General features: G+C 36.8%; 1 protein-coding gene across 10 annotated transcripts in view; it reads right to left on the minus strand.

The window, feature by feature from the left end:
- Positions 1–26,277, minus strand: part of samd8 (sterile alpha motif domain containing 8) — a 93,828-nt gene that overhangs the window by 35,045 nt on the left and 32,506 nt on the right. For 6 of the 10 annotated variants that reach the window (XM_039773354.1, XM_039773372.1, XM_039773336.1 and 3 more), the window contains one exon: positions 26,094–26,182. The exons of the other annotated variants lie outside the window; for them this stretch is intronic. In XM_039773354.1, the coding sequence (XP_039629288.1) occupies positions 26,094–26,182 (89 nt within the window). The remainder of the gene's footprint in view (positions 1–26,093; positions 26,183–26,277) is intronic. 10 annotated transcript variants of the gene reach the window in all.

A 26,277-nucleotide genomic window follows, 5' to 3' on the forward strand; every position in this document is an offset into this window, starting at 1 on the left:
TTTTTTTAATAATAGTCAGGGATACCCGATATACAGTGCATCCAGAAAGTATTCATGGCGCATCAGGAGGAGAACTTTCCAGAAGGTCAACCATCTCTGCAGCAATCCACCAATCAGGCCTGTATGGTAGAGTGGCCAGACGGAAGCCACTCCTTAGAAAAAGGTACATGGCAGCCCGCCTGGAGTTTGCCAAAAAGCACCTGAAGGACTCTCAGACCATGAGAAACAAAATTCTCTGGTCTGATGAGACAAAGATTGAACTCTTTGGTGTGAATGCTAGGTGTCACGTTTGGAGGAAACCAGGCTTCGCTCATCACCAGGCCAATACCATCCCTACAGTGAAGCATGGTGGTGGCAGCATCATGCTGTGGGGATGTTTTTCAGCGGCAGGAACTGGGAGACTAGTCAGGATAAAGGGAAAGATGACTGCAGCAATGTACAGAGACATCCTGGATGAAAACCTGCTCCAGAGCGCTCTTGACCTCAGATCGGGGCAACAGTTCATCTTTCAGCAGGACAACGACCCTAAGCACACAGCCAAGATATCAAAGGAGTGGCTTCAGGACAACTCTGTGAATGTCCTTGAGTGGCCCAGCCAGAGCCCAGACTTGAATCTGATTGAACATCTCTGGAGAGATCTTAAAATGGCTGTGTGCCGACGCTTCCCATCCAACCTGATGGAGCTTGAGAGGTGCTGCAAAGAGGAATGGGCGAAACTGGCCAAGGATAGGTGTGCCAAGCTTGTGGCATCATATTCAAAAAGACTTGAGGCTGTAATGCCAAAGGTGCATCGGCAAAGTATTGAGCAAAGGCTGTAAATACTTACTATATGTACATGTGATTTCTCAGTTTTTTTATTTTTAATAAATTTGCAAAAACCTCAAGTAAACCTTTTTCACGTTGTCATTATGGGGTGTTGTGTGTAGAATTCTGAGGAAAAAAATGAATTTAATCCATTTTGGAATAAGGCTGTAACATAACAAAATGTGGAAAAAGTGATGCGCTGTCACTACTTTCCGGATGAACTGTATCAGAGAGTGTCTCCAGTATGCAAGAATAATTCAACAGGGTGTATTATTAATCTCCCTCTCTTTGTATTTATACTGTATTCACTTGTTGTGCATTTATGGTGCTTTTTGCAAACTATAAATCCTTCACACAATCCCTTCTTGTCAACATAAACAAACATATTACATTCATCTTTAGCATATAATACAGTATGCCAAAAGCAGCTCTTATTCTTAGAGCAAATGCCTTGCTTTTTGCAGTTTTTTGTTATATGGCCATGTGTATTTTTTGGGAGAATTATAAGTTAGAGTCATCTGATAAGAAAGAAGGCATGCAGAGTACATTTTTCTCCATAAGGTTTATGTTAGGAGCACAGAAGCTAGAACACAGGGTGCATCATGTAAAACTGATTTGATCTCTCCAGTATTAAAAAAGATGTATTTTAATAACTTACCATACTAAGTACAGGCAACAAAACTATTACTATTATTCCTAATACAGACCTTCTGCTATTTAGTTTGAATTGTCATACCTATGGTCTTTTTGGCGCTTTTACACACAAACACTGCTAAAACTGTAAAGAATGTACTAAATGTTGCACACTCCCCAACAATCACGGTCTTAGACATGTTAGTATCTGCAAACAACATCTGTCAGTCTCTGACAGAATACATATGCAGGAGAATCCTCAAAGGACTCATACTCTTTTGATATATTTATCCAGGTTTGTTTTTCCAATTGCGAACTAACAGAAATATGTCCAATAAGAAAAGACATTTCCATTTGGCTGAGGCAATTTTTGAATGTTACTCGTAATTATTATTATTATAAAATAGAGTCATTTCATAGTTTTCTCGGGTTTCAGAAGGATTTTGCTTGAGTACAGGGCGAGAAGAATTACAAAAAAATTAGAGGACTTAGACTCCACTGCTCAGTACAAGGTACAAACATTCACCTTGTATTTAAAATGTTCCATCACAGGAAATTAACAGGCTATGCATTAGTTAATAAGGACAATATTCCTCCAGCATTTATCTTAATACTTACACTTGACCAATTTCCACATTGATGTAATTCAAAAAGCATCTGAAGGTGAAAGAAAGAGCCCCTGTTGCAAAGAATACATTATTTCTTCATACTATCTAAACCACAGGATGAAGTGTTACTATTGCACAAAATATAGTTCCTCATGAAACAACTATCAAGAGACTTTAAACTCACCCATAAAATGCCTTATTTGTAGAGCTTTAATGACTTAACTGCAAATTAAGGATCCTGAATTACTACACAAACATTGCTGACAAAATGTATTTCACCCTTTGGAAGTTTTCACATTTTACTATCACAGAACATTGAATCACTGTGGATTAAATTTGGCTTTATGACAATGATCAAAATAAAAACACCTTTCAATGTCAAAGTAAAAGCACAGTTCTGCAAACATCTTTATATTACAAATAAAAAACACAAAATAATTGATTTTATGAGTATTCGATTTGATATTTAGTGGATACATCTTTGCCAGGAAAAGTTTTGAAAATGAAAAAACAAGTTTAGGAAATAAACCCCTACCTCTCTACCCAATCATAATGCTATTTACAGAGAAAACCAGAATTCACTATAGCTTACCTGCCATAATGCATAACAATGCTATAATTCAATATTCCGCAACTGAATCAAGTATTATAAAAAGCAAAGTGACCTCTGACATACCAGATAAACAGGTTATGGAACTCTTTTACATAAGTCCTCCGCATTTCATTTGAATTTATGAGAACCTCTACAGTACAGTAAATACACTAAAAGCTTATGCACCATCACCTTTTGAAACAAAGACACAATGATAAGTCATGCAAAATGACACCTTTTCAGGGCCTGAGTTGCCTCGAAAGCATACATACTGTAATCTTTTTAGTTAGCCAATAAAAGGTGTATTTTTGCTTGACTTCTCATTACATCCATAATGGCTAACATGTTACAGCAACCTAGTACTACTAACTAAGGCAGAGAAACAATGGTGAGTTTACAGTCAGGCAGCTAGCAAACAAAGTAGAGTGAAAGTTTGAGACTGAGATACTAAAGTGTGGAGTATTGGAACACTATGAAAAAGTGCCTGAGCTTTCTTGGTTTTATGGCACAGCATTGCAAGTAAAATAATCAATGTTTGCAATCATATACAGCAGTTGCTGAGATCAGTGGGCTTTCACTGCTTTAATAATTAGAACCACTGACGGCTTGGCTTCTTTATCTGCAGGCTGGTGAGGCATATAGCAGTATATTAATCTCCTTTTAACTAATTTTAAAAATAAAATTACAAGAGTTGTATCTAAAACCATTTGTACTCTTACAGGCTTCCCTTTCTTTCTTCTTTCCTGAGTTGTGACAAGGTTGCACTTCTTATACTGTAACTATTCAGGAGGCCCCGAGTATTTTTCATGTTATTATAATTTTTTTTTAAAAAAAGTAATATGAATCTATACTTAATGTGGCTGCATTCAAATGTTCTACATTCTAATAATTTAGGAAAAAGTATTAAGCAAGTTGTTTTGTTTCACAGGTCAGGTTTAATGTCTCAAATTTTAGCAAGTGATTCCCCTTACTTAATGGCTCCTCAAATGTGTATACAGCATTTAATTGTCATGTGAATGTCATTTCATTCCCATATTACAAAAGTAAACCTTGCATTCTGGGGTTGTGCATTCTTTGTTCAGGGGGAATGTAAAGGTATCTCTTCCTTTCATGTGCCACTTACTTCTTAGCATTTGTTCTAACAGGAAATGAGCACTTGTGTAAACAAAAAAAATGGCATTCCGTAAATAAGTCTTATCTAGTTATAAAAAGATAAGTAGATACAAAGTGTGCCCTAAAATACCTCTCATATTCCCTTTTACTTTATTCCCAAACAGAAACTGTTAGAATCTGTAAGTGTCCTTCAAAGGTGTTATAAGGCACCTACTTCGTGTTAGCTTTGTTGCTATCTTTGGTGTGGAGTGAGTGGGAATGGGGAAAAAATAAAGAGAATGCATGTTGCACATCTGCCACCCCACCTCCCAACATTTAAGTATTAACCACTGCATAAGTGTAAATATTAAATAACTAGTGGAGCCTTCCTGTGCTCTAGTGCTGTATAATATGCAAAAACATGCTGAAAATTTTATATGCAAGTTTTGAGCTACTATAATTTGACATTAGGGTTTTGACATTTGCACATTTCTGATTCTTTAAACTACACATTTACATGATTTATTGAATTTTAACATTCTATGAGTGAATAGACCTCTATTGTCTTTGGAAATCTGATCTTTGCCATTTTTACTTATTCTTCGTTGCAAAACAACTCAAGCTTTTTCAGGTTGCATGGGGATCATGAGTGATATCATTAATTTCTATTCTCAATATCTTCCATCCATCATTACTCATTTCAAATAGAATAGTGTGGCTCCGATGGTATGGCCACTTGATCTGCAACAACATGCAGTCAGTGGTAAAGAAAGTCTTACACCTCAGTCCACAGAGAATGCAACCAGATTGACACCCAAAGAAAATGCTGCCTCGATCAGTTGAAGGTAAATGCGTAGTCAGTGATGACACTAAAGATGCCCTGGATTGGAACACGTGAAAAGTGATGTGCCAAAAAGCAGACCTAGTGTCAAAATGGGACAAACACTAGGAAAAATATTAATCTATTCATGTATGCATCTGGAACCTATGCAGCAAGCATTGGGTGCAAGGCAGGAACAACATCTATACAGGGTGCCAGCCTACTGCAGGGTGAACACACAAACAACTGGGACACTTTAGAAGTGCCAATTAGCTATTTGCTATTATTAGTGAATGTTGTTATTCACATGTATTTGTCTGTGGCTACAAGCTAAGACAGAACTGCTGAAGAAACTGAACAGCAGAAGCACAAGTAGGATTATAAGCACTGAGGGGGGCTTTTGGATTGTCATAACTCCACTCACAATGGATATTGCAAGCAGACAAACGAATGGGAAATGTATTCTTATCTCAAGAAAATTAGTTTCAAGAATCTGTGATACAATTATTTCAGGTTTCCTTTTGTTGTCACAAGGATACTTCATAAATGTAGAAGGCATGTTTGTTCAAGTCAAAACCTTTACTGCTTCCAACTCGATGTATTTGTTAAGTTTTAAGGCTTTTTCATTCACCTATGAACTTGTATATCTTTAAGACCAATTGCAAGCTACAAGAAAAGACAAGGTATTTTTAAAATTAAAAATAAAGCTTCACTTTAAAACATATACAATGATTATGAAGAAAATACTCTGAATTGAAAAATATCAAACTTATGCATATCTATATTTATGTATCCATCTCTATATACTTTTTTGTATACAGTATATATACAGAGCATCCGGAAAGTATTCACAGCGCATCACTTTTTCCACATTTTGTTATGTTACAGCCTTATTCCAAAATGGATTAAATTCATTTTTTTCCTCAGAATTCTACACACAACACCCCATAATGACAACATGACAAAAGTTTACTTGAGATTTTTGCAAATTTATTAAAAATAAAAAGATTGAGAAAGCACGTGTACATAAGTATTCACACCCTTTGCCATGAAGCTCAAAATTGAGCTCAGGTGCATCCCGTTTCCCCTGATCATCCTTGAGATGTTTCTGCAGCTTAATTGGAGTCCACCTGTGGTAAATTCAGTTGATTGGGCATGATTTGGAAAGGCACACACCTGTCTATAGAAGGTCCCACAGTTGACAGTTCATGTCAGAGCACAAACCAAGCATGAAGTCAAAGGAATTGTCTGTAGACGACCGAGACAAGATTGTCTCGAGGCACAAATCTGGGGAAGGTTACAAAAAAATTTCTGCTGCTTTGAAGGTCCCAATGAGCACAGTGGCCTCCATCATTCGTAAGTGGAAGAAGTTCGAAACCACCAGGACTCTTCCTAAAGCTGGCCGGCCATCTAAACTGAGCGATCAGGGGAGGAGGGCCTTAGTCAGGGAGGTAACCAAGAATCCAATGGTCACACTGTCAGAGCTCCACAGGTCCTGTGTGGTGAGAGGAGAACTTTCCAGAAGGTCAACCATCTCTGCAGCAATCCACCAATCAGGCCTGTATGGTAGAGTGGCCAGTAAAAGGCACATAGCAGCCCGCCTGGAGTTTGCCAAAAGGCACCTGAAGGACTCTCAGACCATGAGAAACAAAATTCTCTGGTCTGATGAGACAAAGATTGAACTCTTTGGTGTGAATGCCAGGCGTCACGTTTGGAGGAAACCAGGCACCGCTCATCACCAGGCCAATACCATCGCTACAGTGAAGCATGGTGGTGGCAGCATCATGCTGTGGGGATGTTTTTCAGCGGCAGGAACTGGGAGACTAGTCAGGATAAAGGGAAAGATGACTGCAGCAATGTACAGAGACATCCTGGATGAAAACCTGCTGCAGAGCGCTCTTGACCTCAGACTGGGACGACGGTTCATCTTTCAGCAGGACAATGACCCCAAGATATCAAAGGAGTGGCTTCAGGACAACTCTGTGAATGTCCTTGAGTGGCTCAGCCAGAGCCCTGACTTGAATCTGATTGAACATCTCTGGAGAGATCTTAAAATGGCTGTGCGCCGACGCTTCCCATCCAACCTGATGGAGCTTGAGAAGTGCTGCAAAGAGGAATGGGCGAAACTGGCAAAGGATAGGTGTGCCAAACTTGTGGCATCATATTCAAAAAGACTTGAGGCTGTAATTGCTGCTAAAGGTACATCGACAAAGCATTGAGCAAAGGCTGTGAATACTTACGTACATGTGATTTCTCAGTTTTTTTATTTTTAATTAATTTGCAAAAAACTCAAGTAACCTTTTTTCCACGTTGTCATTATGGGGTGTTGTGTGTAGAACACTGAGGGAAAAAATGAATTTAATCCATTTTGGAATAAGGCTATAACATAAAACGTGGAAAAAGTGATGCGCTGTAAAATACTTTCTGGATGCACCGTATGACAATGACTCGCTCACTCACTCAACAAAAACACTCTTTCCCATTTACTTTAAAAGGTGAAATTTGGCAGGATGGTACATTTAGGTCAGTAAGTATCCACCAAGAGAGGAAATTTCGATATATAAATATTTAGGGACCCAGCCACAGCAATAATTTTTCATCATATTTAACAGGGTCTTGTATGTTTTCTGACTTTTGGAAGACCCTGAAAGGTTTATTTTGATTGGCACTGTTCCACATAGGTATTTCTTATGCATTTTGCCCATGAACTTGCCTTTATTAAATTCATTGTAATACTGCAAACTGCCCACCTGGCAAAATGAGTGTGATCATTTCCTTTACAAAGATGACTTACAACATTTGAGATATAATTGGTTATTTTTTTTTCTTTGTTTTTCTAATTGGAGCATAGGGAGGAGAAGTGACTTGCTCATGGTCAAACAATGTCAAAAGCAGGATTTGAACCCACAACCTCAGGACTAGGTACAAAGCCTTAACCACTACACCACAGTGTCTGGCAATAATATAAGGCCTTGGTGTTTTATTTTTTCTTTCAAATTATTAAACTACAATTACAGGTAAACAGAAATGTATTTAATTATAAGTAACTCATATAGCTATAACTGAGGCCTTTTGTCTTATGACATTTCAGTTAGTTCTTTAATACAGAGACTGCAGTTTTAGTCAGTATTCTTACTACTGAATAGTCAAAAAAGATGCGTAAAATGATAAATGCAGCACCCAATGGATTGGTGCCCCACTCTTGATTTGTCTCCAAATCTGTTCTGTACAGTGGACCCAAACAGCAAGTGATAAAAAAATTTAAAGATGTGACGTGCACAATTAAAAAAGGTGACGCACAAAATTAGAGATGACACACTCACAATCAGAGGGGGTGACGACAAGTAAGCGTACGGAAAGCGTAAATACCTTGGCAAAACAAAAACTCTGATTGGTGGCAAGGTTTGTCTGTCAGTCCACAGGGGAAGTTTTCAGTCAAGTTGTGTGCAGAGTAAGGGAAAGTTAATACAGCATTCTTTTTTCAATTAAATTGTTGGCAATCACAAATCCTGTTGCATGTACATGAATGTGTACAGAAACAGGCAGACATCCATTTCATTTTTACACATGCAAGAGTTAATTATAAAAAAAAGACCCCAAAGTAAACTGGGGTGCTCCCAGTTCTTTTTTTTTTTTTATGTGCAGTTTGGTGCGGTACTGCTTGATAGTTTGGTCCTGTTTGTTAAGATTCTACATATCATTTTATTGTAATAGCAATCACTAAAAGAATTTATTTATAATCTAACGTGGTGCTCTGTGGTGATTTTACATTCAATCGGGTGCTGTATCAGTGGAGAGTATAGTAGCAAAAGGAGACATAAAATCAAAAGTCACATTCATGATTTATATGCTGTACGCTCCGAGTGCCCATATGTTTGACAGTTCTATGGCACTGTATTACTCGCTCAAGACAACAAGGCATTCCATTAAGTAGTGCAATGACTTATAATGAAAAATTGTGCACACCACCTCGTTCAATTGAGTGCGTCACCTCTTTTAATTGTGTGGCACCACATTGAACTCAGAATGTGTGTGTCACCTTTTTCTTTTATCACTTGCCCTTTGGGGCCACCATAGTTCTGCCTATAGTGGAGGTGTATTTCACTGAGATAACTTTTAAGATAATTTAGGAAAGAAACAACTAGCTTTTAAAATCTATAACCATCCTCTTTTTCAATTAAATACAGGGCAGTGCAGGAGATATACTTTGCTAAATTTAAAAAAGGAAGAAGCAGCTCCAAACTGACAGGTGAGATGAACATACTGTACTTATACTGTATTATAATTAATCTCATGGTCAATTTTCATCATTAAAATTATGTGAAATGAAAAAGAAGTTTACCACATGGGATCTTTAAGAAACAGCAAGATAAAAAAATTATATTAAAAAGTTTACTACTTAATATACGAAAATGTGTCTAATAGACAGCAAATACCAACCCTTGTCAGCGTGTTAGTTTACTACAGGGCAGACAAGAACACTAAATTCATGCTGGACCAATTTATAGTTGCCAGCACACATGAATTTGGTAAAAATAAATAAATAAATAAATAAAACATTTCCATAGAAAGTCCAAAACCTTTCAATTGCCAAGGTAAATGTGAATAATCATGTTTATACCATTTAACTAGCAACTACAATAAAACAGAAAAGCCTCAAAAGGATATGGATATAAAAGCATATAAAGCAGAACCCTGATTATGCACGTCCAGATTTACCATGGTTCTGCATTATCTGAGATGCACTAATTTTCTTATAATTCATAAAAACTTGCTATGAATACTGTACTGAGCATGTAAATACTATACTTTTAACTACAGTTGTACTGAGCAAGCAGTCAAGCAGTTGTTGACTCACTCACCCCTCCCCAACAGCACCACCCAATTATTGTAAGAGGGTCTTCAGTCGTGACCGTACCGTGTACATGTGCTCTACTGTTTCATTCACTTAGGTTTTTTGTGTTTATACATTGCAAAGCTTTCTGTGGCTCAGAGATGAGCACTTTGCAGTGTGAGGTAAATGATGAGTTCCATGCATTAACCACACAGAACCTATCTCTGAACTCTGTGAGCAGTGCATTTCCATTGTGACATCAGCTGATCTCTCTCTCTCTCTCTGTCAGACCCCACTTTATCTGCACAGTGCTGCCACTACACTCCACTCATCCACAGTGCATATCCTACCCGTATCAAATTTGAATTGTTGTGGACTTCCCCTGCGAAGCGCGAACCCACATTTTCAGGCTCAGTCACGAGTGTTTTACGGCATAATCTAAATGGAAACTTTCATCTGTCAATTGCACAGAGCTCATCTCTGACCTCTGGGAGCAGCGTGCTTCTGTGGTGATGCCAGCTCATCTCTCTCTGTGTAGCATTGCCATCTGTTTTATCCAAGTTTTCAATTATCCAAAGCAGCATTAGTCCACACCTTACCTTGGATAATCGGGGATCTACATTATTTATATTTTGATTTCACAACTTGAATTTAAATGTACTTAAGCAAGTTTAATGTATAGTACTTTACTACTATGTACATCTTTTCTTATTCAGATATAGATTAGCCATCAGCTGTGCTCTCACAGTAAAAACATGTCAAAGTAAAATAAAATGCAAACTTGTGTTCACAATAAGTCAATAAACTGGTGACAAGAGAGCTACTGCATAATCCAGTCACAACTAACACAAGGCAGAAAGCCAGCACACCAAATGTTGCACACAAAAACACCCATTTATTCCAAACCAATTTACAGCTTCCAAGATTTGAATGTTATATTATTTTGTGGGAGAAGACAGTGATGCTCACACAAAAATTAGATAAACAAAAGGAGAACATGCTAGCTCCTGGCTTCTCTCAGACAGTAATGTGGCAGGAGACAAACCCAGATCACATGAACTTTAAAGGCAGTAGTGCTAACAGTGCCTCTTTTCCCATGTGCTACCGACACCCTACACTCTGTTCACTCTATGTCTGGTAAAAAGCTTAGGTCAAACAAGAATATAGTTACAAGATTTCATAACAAGCTGTATGATGCATTAACTTAACACACTGACCTTGAGAGTATACAACAATCTGATAAATATGTCTTAAGTGCTTTTGTGTAAAATTGGCTACTTGGGGAAATCATTGACCACTGCTGTCCATATCTTGAGTGCTTGTACTGGTGTTTTATTTATATGCGCTTAAAATATAATTGAATGCAACTAATATTGTTATGGCAATAACTTAAGGGGTATCAAAACAGAAATATTGTAAATAATTAAGAAATACTTTGGATAAAAGCTACTTGATTGAGAGAGGAAAGCACTTTCATTTTTGAAATATCTGAAAACCACTAACAGGTACACAATAACAAGAAACTACTAATACTGTATAATTCTACTTTAATGGAGACATTTCTTAAGTGAATATATGACAGCATGGAATACTCAGAAATATTGTTATATTAAATTCACCAAGCCAGAAAACAAAAAAGGTCTGATTAAAGTAGTGTAACTCAGATAATAGTAGTAGTTCAGAAATTACCATGCACGGGAAAAAAAATTCACTGGAGTCATTCTTTATACATTGAAATATTTGCTGTTTGATTTTGCAAATATGGATAATAATACATTGTTGTTTGCCTTTTGGAAATAATCAGACAGCATTAGGAGGTCCATCTCATACACTTGCACATCTTAATCAGAATTGTAATTAAAGCTGCCAGCTGCTAAAACAGATAAATATATGAATTATATATTACCTATAACCGGTTAAATACTTATCTATTATGATAGATCACACTCCTTACAGTGTATTAGTATTTAAAATAAGCAAATTATGTAAAGACAATGCTGCTCAAAGTGCTACCAAATAGACATTGAGCAAGCAAGGTTTTGAAGATAAGAAATACCACTGTGCATTTACATTACCACTCTGATGTGACCCAATTCTAATTTTTCCAAATATGTGACACACACTGAATTTTGTTGTAAACATCCAAACTCACACAGCATCACATTTTTGTTGAGATTAGATACAGGATGCTTCCATATGTGGTAATGAATTTCAATTCAATTCCATTTGTCCATATTCAAACTAAATTTAAACAATCAGGTTATACTGTCACTCAAGGATGTAACCCAGGTATATAATTTTTGTGTATCATGTGAAACTTTAAAACAATCATGACAGATAAAATGAACAGTAAGCGGCTCAGGGAAGGGGGGTAAAAAGTAGCACATTTATGGAGTGATAAAGTTATGAACGCTAATCTGATAGGATCATACAGAAATCACACAATAAATAAATCAAGAAATATAATCAAAAGAAAAAAAAACATATTGAGATCCCTATTTATGCCATACTTTTGTCACTATATCACAATGCAGGTACAGTGCATACATTGCACTTTAACTATATCTGTGCTGTATCTAAATGCTCAGGCTATACCTGAATACTGTATGTAAACCCCACAGACATCGCATGATATTACTTCACAATTTCTAACTTGGTTATGAAGACCCGGTAGAGTAAATGAGAAACAATATGTCTCTGCAGCATTAATCATTTGCAAGCTTCTAAAGCAGTCACATTAATTGTTATATGAAAAGAATATAGCAAATGATTATTTTCTAATACAGGCAATTCTCAGGTTATGAATGAGTTATGAATGAGTTTTGCCCTTGCAGATTTTGAAAACCTGATTTTATATGCAGGTTGGAATTTTCTAAAAATGTCCTTTGATGGGAAATTGCCAAAACTGTGTAAAGTTTTATTACTTTAAAACAATTCTGTAAATATTTTTAAATTATTGGCAGAATTAACAGTATATACATTCATTGCACAAGAGATGCACACAAATTTACATCATAAACTGAATAAAAATTCCTATTTAGTGAAAAATCAGGAGGCAATGCACTGCCTTCCCCATACTTATCAAGATTAACTCCTCTAATAGTGAGCTCAGTGGCTTAATATCTGCTTTTGCATTTGTGTTTTAATCTAACAATATCATGCCATGATGCAGTTTTACTATATCTATGACAAATCATTTTCATAACAAAATATAAAGCCAAAAGTGATTTAACAGCATTATGTTGTGAGTTCTGATTAGCTAAATGCAGAGTTGGGCTAAAGTATAGAAGAGCCATTGCCAAGTGTTCTTGCTTATAATTATTTTTTAATTTGGTTTTAATTTATGATTTTTCCTTTGTATTGAGTGACATAGTTAGTGCAGATTTTTCAGTATGTATAAACCCTTGTGCATGATTTGATTTATCAACACAACCTCTGCTTGGCTTTGTCTTGTTGAGCAGTAGTGATAAACAGAGGCTTTTCATTGTATAGAATGAAGTCCTGTTTGTGTTTGCACTTGTCTGTTGCAAATGTCCTTTCAGGTATATCTGCCATAAATCAAAAACACTTTAACACATTCTCTACACTTCTGTGATGACCCAATACCCTTCTGTTAAAACTTGTTCTAGCACTGAATCTACAGTGCAACATTATTTCAGCACTTTTAATTCACAAAACACATACGGGCGGCACGGTGGTACAGTGGGTAGCGCTGCTGCCTCACAGTTAGGAGACCCAGATTCGCTTCCCGGGTCTTCCCTGCGTAGAGTTTGCATGTTCTCCCTGTGTCTGCGTGGGTTACCTCCGGTTTCCTCCCACAGTCCAAAGACATGCAGGTTAGGTGCATTGGCGATTCTAAATTGTCCCTAGTATGTGCTTGGTGTGTGGGTGTGTGTGTGCGCACTGCGGTGGGCTGGCACTCTGCCTGGTGTTTGTTTCATGCCTTGAGCCGTGTGTTGGCTGAGACTGACTCCAGCAGAGCCCCCATGACCTTGTAATTAGGATATAGCGGGTTAGATAATGGATGGATGGATACTGATGGCGCTAACTGATGAATGAGAGGCACATATGAATTAAATCACAAAATGACTGAAATTTATGATTAAATATGTATAGCCTGTGTGTCAGCATTAGTAATTGCTGCTATTTACCAATTCACATTAAAACTTGTTTTCTTTTCTCAAAAGGAAAAACTGGAAGCTACTAACTGAAAATTACTTGAAAAAGAAAAAAAAAAATCAGGTTTTATGTACATATTCTTATCTGTGGATTGCCATTAAGTCAAGGCCACCATAACCCAAAATCTAACTGTATATATATATTAAAGAATTAACTCCTAAATAAATAAATACAATATAATCTCTATATAGTCAATACAGGGAAAAAAAAGACAAAATTTATGATTTTTCCTGAAGTGAATTTTATAGTTGCCAATTTCCGACCACTGGACATGGAAATTTGTAAAACAACATATATGGAACACCAAAAAGTAAAACTCAAATATGCTATGCACTGTGATTTTACTTATGAAACACAAAAAAGAGCTCACTCAGGAGAATGTTCCCTATTTATCTGTTTATTGCACAGACATATCTTTCTGGAAAACAATGACTCAACAAGTTCTACAGTATATAGAATCTTGATCATCAGTTTCACAACTCTGAATATTACAGCACACACACACAATCGCTATCTCTCTCTCTCTGTTTGCTTACAAAATTTAATACAACCAAAATCAAGAACTCTGGATGAGCAAGTCATAAATATTCTTATGTTGACTGAAGCACCACAGCTTACATAGAGCATAGACGATTCAGCGCAAGGACCTGAAACATTTACATTTTCTAATCCTTAGTCACACCATAGGTTAATTTATTATTTTTAAATGGTATACGTAGCTGAAGTGAAGGAATGACAATGATAATATGCTTATGCACTCCTGTGAGAAAGCAGGTCAAAGGCTGGCTATTAGCAAAGGTCTGTTTTAACTGTTGTCACTGAGACACTGTCTTCTATTGAGTGCACACTTTTACTATTATTTGTTTTTAATGCTCTAGGACTTCACCGTATATTCCTACAGTTCTTGACAATGCACTACATTTTACCAACAGCTTGCAGAACAATGGTTAAGTTTATTTGGGTTTCTAAATATAAATGCTTTACTATAGGAAAATAATGAAATAATGAAACTCATGTATTTGAGTAGAAGACATGTAGTTTAAAGTCATATTTATTTCGTAATGAATATCAATGTCTAAAAACAATGAATTACTTGAAAAAATATTTTAAGACATGAAATGGAGATATGCTGCATTTTAGTTCAATCTGAAAGTATTTTTATAACTTTTGTAAACCGTGTAGTGCATTGCATCAAACAGCATAAATATTTACTTATAGTAATGGCAAGCTTCAATTTTTAAAACATACAGACCTTTACTTACTGATTAATCACATATTTACAAAGAACATAATCTTAACAGTTGTCAAAAATGTGAAGTCTGATTTTAATTTTTTTCTACAACTAGCTACTTAAATATGTGGTTTAACATTATACGTGGTCTGACCTTGTAAGGAATATGCTTTTATTGTATGTTGTATTTGCAATATCAATGTGCTCTGCTGGTACTTCAACAAAGTAGTACACACTTTGGAGCAAACATTTATTCCCTTTCATTACTCCAGAAGCAAGGTACAATTACTGCACTTCATTTTCAGTGAAGGCATCTATTCTGCTTCCAGATGTAAAATGATCTGACGTGTATCTTACATACTACACTAGACAAGCAGCAGCTCAGCTACCATGTATGCTATCAAACTGTGTGAAAGAAGCTGACCAATCTGTTAATTTTTTACAGTGATAATTGTTTATTGCTAGTTCCACTTGTATAAAAACATTGAAGAAAATGCAGTTACAACACATAACACACTAGTGCTTTTCACAGTGAAATTTAGCCCTAGTTTACTGCAAAGGTAGAAAACAAATGGACACCTCTAGTGACGGTTCATTGTCTACTTTAGTTTTGCTTTCTAGATAGAAGGAAGCAAACATACTTTAGCGGAGGTATGTAAATTACCAACCAAAATAATGCATAAAATAGTATGTGAAGTACCAACCAAAATAATACATAATATAAAGAAAATAAAATGACTTAAATGTACAAAATAATCCTTTAACCAGATGACACAGCTGACAAACAGAATTATATATGTAACACTGACAAGTTAATGCAAAATTGCTTTCTAAGTCAGGAGAGCGGAAAGACTAGATCATTACTCTTATCTCTGCCCTTCAGGTATTAATCCAGCCTTACTGTCCATGGCAGCACTTTAAACTGAATATCTATAAGGAAATGCATGATGCACCACATTACTAGCACCAGGTGATCTTCACTCAAATTGTCCTCAAGACCTTCCTATGAGCTCATTCACCACAGTCATCAGTTTTCTAGACATACCTTCTATAATATCTTTTACGGGATATTATACAGGTGTATCTCAATAAATGAGAATATTATTGAAAAGTTAGTTTCAGTAATTCAATTCAAAAAGTGAAATTCCATATACTGTATATTATATAGATTCAGTATACACACAATGATATATTTCAACCGTTTATTTCTTTTCATTTTGCCGATTATGGCCTACAGGTAATGAAAACCCAAAATTCAGTATCTCAGAAAATTACAATATTGTGAAAAAGTTCAATATTGTAGACTCATGGTGTCACACTCCACTCAGCTAATTAACTCCAAACACATGCAAATGTGTCCCGAGTCTTTAAATGGTCTCTCAGTCTGGTTCAGTGGGCCACATAATCATGGGGAAGACTGCTGACTTGACAGTTGTCCAGAAGACAGTCATCGACACCCTCCACAAGGAGGATAAGCCACAAAAGGTCACTGCTAAAGAAGCTGGCTATTCCCAGAGTGCTGTATCCAAGCATATTAATGGAAAGTTGAATGGAAGGAAAAAATGTGGCAGAAAGGTGCACAACCAACAGGGATAATTTGGGGGAAAATTTGGGGAAGAATCACAAGGAATACAACTGTCACATTCCTTGTGTCAAGCCACTCCTAAACCAGAGACAAACATCAGAAGCGTCTTACCTGGGCTAAGGAAAAAACGGACTGGACTGTTGCTCAGTGGTCCAAAGTACTCTTTTCAGATGAAAGTTAATTTTGCATTTCATTTGGAAATCACGGTCCCATAATCTGGAGGAAGATTGGAGAGGCACAGAATCCAAGTTGCTTGAGGTCCAGTGTGAAGTTTCCACAGTCAGCGATGATTTGGGGAGCCATGTCATCTGCTGGTGTTGGTCCACTGTGTTTTATCAAGTCCAAAGTCAGTGCAGCCATCTATCAGGAAATATTAGAGCACTTCCTGCTTCCCTCTGCTGACAAGCTTAATGGAGATGCTGATTTCATCTTCCAGCAGGACTTGGCACCTGCCCACATTGCCAAAAGTACCGATACCTGGTTTAATGACCATGGTATCACTTTGCTTGATTGGCCAGCAAATTCACCTGACCTGAACCCCACAGAGAACCTATGGGGTATTGTCAAGTCAAAGATGAGAGACACCAGACCCCACAATACTGACGAGCTGAAGCCCACTATTAAAAGCATCCTGGGATTCCACGCCACACCGCATTGATGCAGTAATTCATGCAAAAGGAGCCCCGACCAAGTATTGAGTGCATACATGAAAATACTTTTCAATAGGCCAACAGTTCTGTATTTAAAATATTTTTTCTTATTAGCCTTATGTAATATTCTAATCTTCTGAGATACTGAATTTTGATTTTCCATTACCAGTAGACCATAATCAGCAAAATGAAAAGAAATAAATGCTTGAAATATATCACTGTGTGTGTAATGAATCTATACAATATGAGTTTCACCTTTTGAATTGAATTACTGAAATTAATTAACTTTTCAATGATATTCTAACTAATTGAAAATCACCTGTATTATCTGAGAGTGAATAATTGTTGAGCCACAACTAGTTGCTATATTCTCTTTTCCACAGCAAAATTATCAACTATTCTACTACATTCTAGCACTCCATTATTAAAAGTGGTGTTCAGGATTTTAATAAGACATTAAAAATAACTTTGGATATCATCTTTCTGATTATAAAAAGGACTTTGCCTCTGACTCCATGTCACTACTAATTTGTTTAGCATGTGCTGACTAGAGCTTGTCTGAGCAGACTGACGCTTTTCTGTCAGCATGGGATTGTCATTAACCAGAATGCCCAAAAAAAGACATTCTGTGTGGAACAGCAAAAAGGTCCCATAGATATCATAAAAGGAGGTCAACACAGCTTCCTAACATCAAGGTTGACCAATTGGTCAAGGTAAACAGAGTAACATGCTACAATTATTTTAGTTAGAATCTTGTGGAATTACCAGGAAACTGGGTTCAGCACATTTTAATTCATTGCCAGGCTATTAGCAATTTGCCAGCAGTTCACAGGGGGTGATAACCCCTTCATTTTCTCTCAAATGGATGTTAACACAAGCGTATCCTACTGACCTTTAGACTATGACTCAAGTGGAAGTCTAAGAAACAACCTAATGAGCTAATAAGTAGGAGTGTAGCATTCAAAATTCACCTTTAGCACTGAATGTTTCCTTCTGAAAATCATCAGTGATAAAGTTTTATGGATGTTAGCTGAAATGATTAACAATTCACCATGCAAGTTCACTAATCAAAACTCAAAGATACATGTACATTACAGAGGTCCACCGTTAGGAAACATGAAAAATGATTTACTAAACTAATAAAATTATTAAAACTTCTTCATTAAATGCTAATCCTCCAATGACTGTTACCATACTTCTTTACGGAAGATACCAAAACACTGTCAAGATGAACAACCCAAAACAACAAACTAAGGTTGGGTTCTGCATCTAGATACACTACTCTAAAAATACGAATTAAACTGAATATTTGCTTAGAACACAGGGAAATCTGACAAGAACAGGCAATTCAGTCACCACTTCACAGGGCACATCTGTTCGTTAACACAAACAGCCTATTCCTCCCAACGGCTAATCATAAGGCTGACACTTAATATAAATGCCAAGCAGACATAGTTATGAGATCTACTTGTTGTACAACCATACATTACAATGTTCAAGACACAAGATCTAAGTACAGTACTTTGATCATTATTATCATTGCTGGTGTCAGCATCTCTCAAACAGGTTGCCTCCTGCATTTTCATAGACTACAGCCTCAAGAGTTTTACAGAAAATGGTACAACAAACACAAAGTGGTAGCTTTGTCAGTGAAAACCCCTTGTTAATGAGATGGTTTAGTGGACAATGACCAGTATAATTTGGACAAACAGAAAGGCCACAGATAATCAAAAAAAAGTTACAGTATTTACAAATGTGCTCAATGCTTTCAACTTTGAAGCTACCGCCCCAGAGGCAGGGTTCTGCTTGTACCATATACAGTATGGGTCGATTTATACTTCACGCTCAGAACACGTACGCGCCTGCATCATGGCTGCCACGCATTCTCAGCATTCAATTCACTCGTCCTCTGAGCAGGTCCTCAAAAATTAGGGTGATACGTGAGCAAGTTGCAGTACCCGCAAAAAGTTGGGGGGCGCAGTGTGCTAAAAGTCAGAACGTGACGTCAGTGTCTCTGTTTAATATCTACATGTGACAGAAAGCCTCTATGCAGATCCTACGAGATGAATGCTTCGATGTGGTGAAGTAAAATGCCGACATACAGATGCATTCATGGTGCTTTAATATTCAAGCGTCGCATATTCCCGATCTTTATGACACGATACATTTTAAAAGTCTCACATACCATCTTCTGTGCTGTCTTTTTTTTTATTTTTGCAACTTAACAACAGCAACATAATGTATAGCACATTGTAATGTATTTGAGCCACTGAGAAAAAAATAAAGGACACGGTGAAAATGTGTATTTTGTGCTTAAAGTGGAAATTTCGGCTTTAATCTCTAAATGTCCACTTTAACCTCGTAGTTTACTTTATCATTAATGCAGACCATCGTAAACATCATCCCAGTTTTTAATCGCTACGAGCTTCTTGGACTTGACAGCAGCAGCAAGCAGCAATAGATCACCATACAGAACAAATTAAATGTATGATATTCCAACTCTCTGCACATTTAGAAGCTTTAGGTTTGTACTTGATGAAATGCATTAAAATGTGTATGCTACATTTTACATATAATTTCATTTAAATAATGAATACTGTTAATAATTACACACATGGGGGGAATAATTACACACATGGGGGTGTCACAGTGGTGGAGCGGTAGCACTGCTGTCTCGCAGCATATATATTTGCTGGTATTTCCTGCTTGTATTCTACACTGTACTCCGGTTTCCTTCTAAAGTTATGCAGATTTGGTGCCGCTAAAATGACGCTAGTGTATGCGAGTGCTTGTATTCACCTTGTGATGAGCTGAGGCCTCATCCAGGGATTGGTTCTCACTCGTGCCCAATGCTTGCTGGAATGGACACATCCCTGGATTGATGGATTTAATCAATAAACATAATTTTCAGAGATATTGCAGTAAGGTGTCATCAGAATTTAATGAGAGTTCTAGGCAATTCACAACACAGAGAAGCCGAATATGTTCTCACCGTGATAATATCTCGCACTGCCACCTGGTGGATTCCTCTAGCTTTACATAAAGTATGTGCGCAAGTATGAACACTACAACGCTTGCGTAGCAGGAGCGTCTGCTGCAGCATGCGTCGCATCGCGTGAAGTATAACTCCGGCCTAAGAAGAGGAAGATAACTCTACAGGCAGCACAGGCTCACCAAAAACTAGACAAATTAAAAATGTTGCATGGTCTAATTAATCTCAAATTTTTTTGTGATATGCCAAAGGCTGACAGAGAATTTGGTGTAAGCAGCATGAAGCCGTCCTCTTTGAGTCTGTGGACAAGATGGTGTTATTAGTGTAATGGTGTGAGGAAACTATTTTTGGCACACATTAGTTCTTTTAAAGGATACATTTGGATTGTGTTTCTATGAAAAATTTTTTAGAACATTAGAACATTCTAGATGAGAACATGCCATTCAGCCCAGCAAAGCTCGCCAGTCCTATCCACTTATTTCTTCCAAAAAAAAAACATCAAATCGAGTTTTGAAAGTCCCTAACGTCTTACTGTCTACCACACTACTTGGTAGTTTATTCCAAGTGTCTATCGTTCTTTGTGTAAAGAAAAACTTCCTAATGTTTGTGAGAAATTTACTCTTAACAAGTTTCCAACTGTGTCCAAATGCTCTTGATGAACTCATTTTAAAATAACAGAGTTGATCCACTGTACCGATTCCCTTCATAATTTTAAAGACTTCAATCATGTCACCTCTTAATCTTCTTTTGCTTAAACTATAAAGGCTCAGTTCTTTTAATCTTTCCTCATAATTCAACCCCTGTAGCCCTGGAATCAGCCTAGTTGCTCTTGTCTGGACCTTTTCTAGCGCTGCTATGTCCTTTTTGTAGCTCAGAGACCAAAACTGCACACAGTACTCAAGATGAGGCCTCATCAGTGCATTATAAAGGTTGAGCATAACCTCCTTGTACTTGTATTCCACACATCGTGCTATATAACCTAACATTCTGTTAGTCTTCTTAATGGCTTCTGAACACAATCTGGAAGTCAATAGCTTATAGTCCACTATGACTCCTAAATCCTTCTCATAAGGTGTACTCTCAATTTTCCAACCGCCCGCTGTGTATTCAAACCTAACATTTTTACTTCCTATGTGTAATACTTTACATTTACTGACATTTAATTTTATCTGCCATAAATCTGCCCAAACCTGTATGCTATCCAAATCCTTCTGTAATAATATAACGGTTTCCAAATTATCTGCTAATCCACCTAATCTTGGTATCATTTGCAAACTTAACCAGCTTGTTACTTATATTCCTATCTAAATCATTTATATATATTAAAAATAGCAGCGGCCCTAGCACTGACCCCTGCTGAACACCACTCTTACCATCAGCCAATTCTGAAAAGGTTCCTCGCACCATCACCCTCTGGTTCCTGTGTCTCAGCCAACTCTGCACCCATCTAAAAACATCACCCTCAACTCCCACTTCTTTTAATTTGATGCCCAACCTCTCAAGTGGCAACTTATCAAATGCTTTCTGAAAGTCAAGATAAATAATATCATAAGCTCCACTTTGATTGTGTCCTTTTGTTGCCTCCTCATAGAATTCCAGCATGTTAGTAAAACACAACCTCTCTCTTCTGAATCCATGGTGACTGTTCAGAATAACTCCTGTCCTTGCCAGGTGTTGCTCAATCTTATCCTTAATAATTCCTTCCATTAATTTTCTTATTATATAGGGTTTATATATGTACTCAATAGCCGGCTTAAGAACTCAAGGATGAATATTATCTGGTCATGGTGATTTGTTTGATTTCATCTTATTTAATCTGAGCAGCACTTCTCCCACTACAATTTCCAAATCCCTCAGCACCTCCTTAGTAGTTGCATTTACCTCTGGGAATTTATCCACTTGTGAACACCTCAGAAAAATGTAAGTTTAGGGCATCTGCTATTTCATTGTCTGTATCTTTTAATTACCCTTTACTATTTCTGATGCATTTCACCTCCTCCTTGACTATTCTTTTACTACTAAAATACTGAAAGAATCTCTTAGGGTTTTCTGTCGTCTTATCTGCTATATTCCTCTCTAACTGTCTTTTAGCCTCCCTGAAATGTAAAAAATACTGTGTCTGCCCTTGAGGTTAAAATGTGGTCTATGGGGAGTTCTGTGCCTTTATTTCAATGGTCTATACAGTCCTATCTAATACAAAATGTTTGAGATTTGACGAAGTGGAAGATAGATTAATACAGTTTAACAAGCAACTCTCTGTGTCTACTTTATTAGGGTACATCCAACACTTGCAAAACATTTAAGATTTGGAATCTCCCATATTACTACTATAAACTACTTGGTAACTAGTTTAATTTATATATTGTTTTCTGTGTGAATTTCCAACATTTAGCCTTATTGCAGAAATTAACCCTTAACCAACTTCCATTTTTTACAAGCCCTAAATTCCACTTTTAACAGTGTGAGGTAATTTACCCTCCAATGTAGGGGTAAATTTACTTGCTTGTGGGGAAACTGCAGCATAGGATTTCTAATGAAGGATATAATTATCATGGGCTACCAGACCTGCCTTGCCATATATGTATAACAAATGTATTCACTTAAATTTTCTGTTCAATAATTGAAAAATAAACATTACTTCCAACCACCATTAACACCAAAATCCAAACATCACTAAGTCTGTCCATAAATTACTTTCACTTGCAACATCTCATTTACAAACACTTCTTAAAGCTAATTTTGCAAAAACATCAGATTTAAGTAACTTTGTCAGTTGTATCACAATTGTTGCTTCGAGATTTACATTTTCATCTTGGTTGGACAATTTAGCTGGTTAGTAGTGCTTACTAAAAAGTAACATTTAATAGATATACCAGTTTAATAAAATTTACACATTTTTCATAATTTTTTTCACTTTAATGCTGGGTTTGTGAAATAAAATTTCTTAATGAAAGATTAATCCTTTATTCAGAACTCCTATAAAAATCTTAAATGTTATGTTGTTTTCAGGGTGACAGATTTACTATTGGTTTTGACTGGACCCACTCAAAATTACATCTAAAACAGGACCGGAGGCCTTGACTGGAGTTATTGTGCATCTCATTCATTCCCATAGTATCTAAATATTGGATGTATGAGTTTGTCAGATTTCAGTTGTTGTACTAATGGACACTAATTTGGGCCCAAAAAACATGAATGACACAAAAATTCTGTTTGCTAATTCATCTTGTGGATTGAATTATAATGTGTTATTTAAATGTTTTTAATAATGTTCAACTGCACCAATCATCGTTCATCTCAGTGATACTGCATTGCCCCAATGAATTACATTTGGTTATCATCAGATAGGTCTGGCTTTCAACTGGCACATTTAATACTATTTCTCAACTTTATACACTTCATCATGTTACCTCAGTTTTTATTTGCTTAAAAGAAAGATTCCACTCCTTCGATTCTTATAGCTCACATTACATTGCTTGGAATCAGCCTATAAGCTTCTCTTTTAATGTTATAATGCACTGTAATACCCTATTTTAATATAGAGACTAAAGGATGTTAAATATTATTAAACATTGTTCAATTAACTTGAAAATTTACCCTGAACAACCTTACCAAATTATAATTAAATGTTGGGAAACTTAACAGCTGGCAGCACGGAGGCGCAGTGGGTAGCGCTGCCGCCTCGCAGTTAGGAGACCCAGGTTCACTTCCCGGGTTCTCCCTATGTGGGTTTCCTCCGGGTACCCCAGTTTCCTCCCACAGTCCAAAGACATGCAGGTTAGGTGCACTGGCGATTCTAAATTGTCCTGTGTGTGTGTGTGCCCTGCGGTGGGCTGGCGCCCTGCCCAGGGTTTGTTTCCTGCCTTGCACCTGTGTTGGCTGGGATTGGCACCAGCAGACCCCGTGACCCTGTAGTTAGGATACAGCAGGTTGGATAATGGATGGATGGAAACTTAAATGCCTTGCTGAGTCAAATGAAAAGTTGCTTACTAAAATTGACACAGAAAGACAATATTTATGCTACACATCAGATTATCTTACACCTGGAAGTAGAGTAGAGCCAAATTCAGAGAGCAAAATGGTTAACTGATTGTGGAAGCTTTTTGAACAACTACATAAAACATTGATGGAAACCAAAAGCTGTATATTTACAACACATCACAACATAGAAATTAAGAAAGCCACTTGCATGTTCAGATTACAACATTTACCATAATAGCAGCATAGTCGAGTATAAACTGATGACTGAAAGTCAGATGAGAGTACACAGAGGGTGTATAGTAGTAGCAGCAGCAGCGGTACATTGATAAAACATGAAATGTTGGCAATCAAACTGGTTGACAGCAGGGCCTTGAGGCAGCTAATCAATTATCTGCAGCGTACGTGCTGCCTTCCATCTAGACTTACTGTCATTGTCAACTGCCGTATTAAAACAATGTTTTACCAAGAAGACAAGAGCTAAAACTTCAGCTAGCTACAGTCCAATAAGCTAACACTGAAAATTATATCTCATTAAAACGTCTCTACATAAATGATGACTGACAGATGAAATCAGCAGTGCAACTAATAAAATGTTCTATAGACAAAATATTCTAGCCAGAGATACAGTTGAAGCTCAGGCAAAAAGTTCTAGCTAGAAATATAGTTGAAGCTTAGAAGCAAACTGCTACATTGGAGAAATGGGGAATTGCAGGCAAAGTGGCCAACTGAGTTCATGATAATGCACAAAACACTGTGACCTCAGATTCACCAAACCTCATGAACTGAGCATCTACACCAAATTTTAGTAGAAGACTTCAGCTTGCAGTCAATGATTTGACACAAATTGCATGTATGTGAACATGCACAGAAAAATCAATGTCATATGAGTGTTTATTCTTTGTTTCCAATCTGAACGTGATCCTTAAGAGCATGCTAATATCAACTCCTAAAAATGCAAAAAATGCAAAGAATACCTTTTACTAAATTAAGGATAGTGAACAAATTTTCACTAAAAGTTAAACCAGATTCTTACTTGCATCATGTACAAAATACAGCTATTCAGAGAAATGCATCCATGTATTAATAAGTAGGGGTATCTTTTCAATGAATAGCACTAGGGATACTCCAATCAGTTTTTTTAGGGTCGATACTGATAATCGATTTTCTTACTGAATTGGCCGATTCTGTTTTTTAGATTAAATTTACTAAACATGACCACTCTGAAGCAGCAAGGTTTTCCTTGAGGTAGTAATGCACTACCTATTCAGTCATCTACTTACAGCCGCCATTGTGGGTGAAGTTTATACATAAATAAGGAAGTTGATCAGAAACCAAATAAACCAAAAAAGAGATGTGAACATTTTTTTAAAAAATGTAGCGCTTACAGTTTACATCAACTTCTGTATGGTAACCACAATACCTTAAGTTATGGCTTGTAGCATTTAGGTTGGATGTCAGCACTGGAATGGAAGACCTACAGAAAGACGTGTGAGTTTGTATCACTCATTTCTCCATGAATGACTATTGCAGACAAAGAATAATAAAAATGTGTTCCTGATGAGCCATTATTGAAGCCAGCTGCAGTTCCAAACATAGTCACTTCAGTGCCACTGCAACTGCAGCAGGCAGAAATGTACAGCTGTAAAATATTAACAAAAACAATGTCTTTCACTAACAAACTGAATACTGTATAGATGAGTAGCTCTTATGTAGGGTGGCAATGTAGAACAATTTTAGTGGTGCTGCTTCACAAATCTAGTATCATGGATTTGAATGGTGTGCACGATCATTGTCTGTGTACATACTAATAACATCTCCATTTGTTCAATCAGATCTCTCATGCATCAATGCTCAGTAAGCATTTAACACTGCAAAAATAAGAACAACAAGCAAATTCACTCTAATGAAAGCTACCCAGTAGGTACTTCAGGTCTGATAATTTTTTCCAGTTTAATTTTGGATTTAATTTTTCCAGTGATCTGGAAGCAGTACATCCCACTCCCTATAACACAGCCACTATTCCCGAGTGGCCATAGCTTCACATTTTTTATGAGTGCAACACGAATCACCCTTGTAATTGGCATTGCAGTACCTTCCAGATGCATATTTTGCCCTGTCTGCCCTCGTCTCTGTTCTTTCCTCTTCAATCTGTTAGATTTCCTCACCAGTATATTCTGGCTCCTACAAATACAAATACATTTTAGCGACAACACTTCATAGTCCGACATTTTGGCAATTTAAAAAAACAATAGCCTTATTTCTCTAAATCCTGAATG

The sequence above is a fragment of the Polypterus senegalus genome, chromosome 1 (genome assembly GCF_016835505.1).
Source record: "Polypterus senegalus isolate Bchr_013 chromosome 1, ASM1683550v1, whole genome shotgun sequence".
In the NCBI taxonomy this organism is placed as follows: domain Eukaryota; kingdom Metazoa; phylum Chordata; class Cladistia; order Polypteriformes; family Polypteridae; genus Polypterus; species Polypterus senegalus.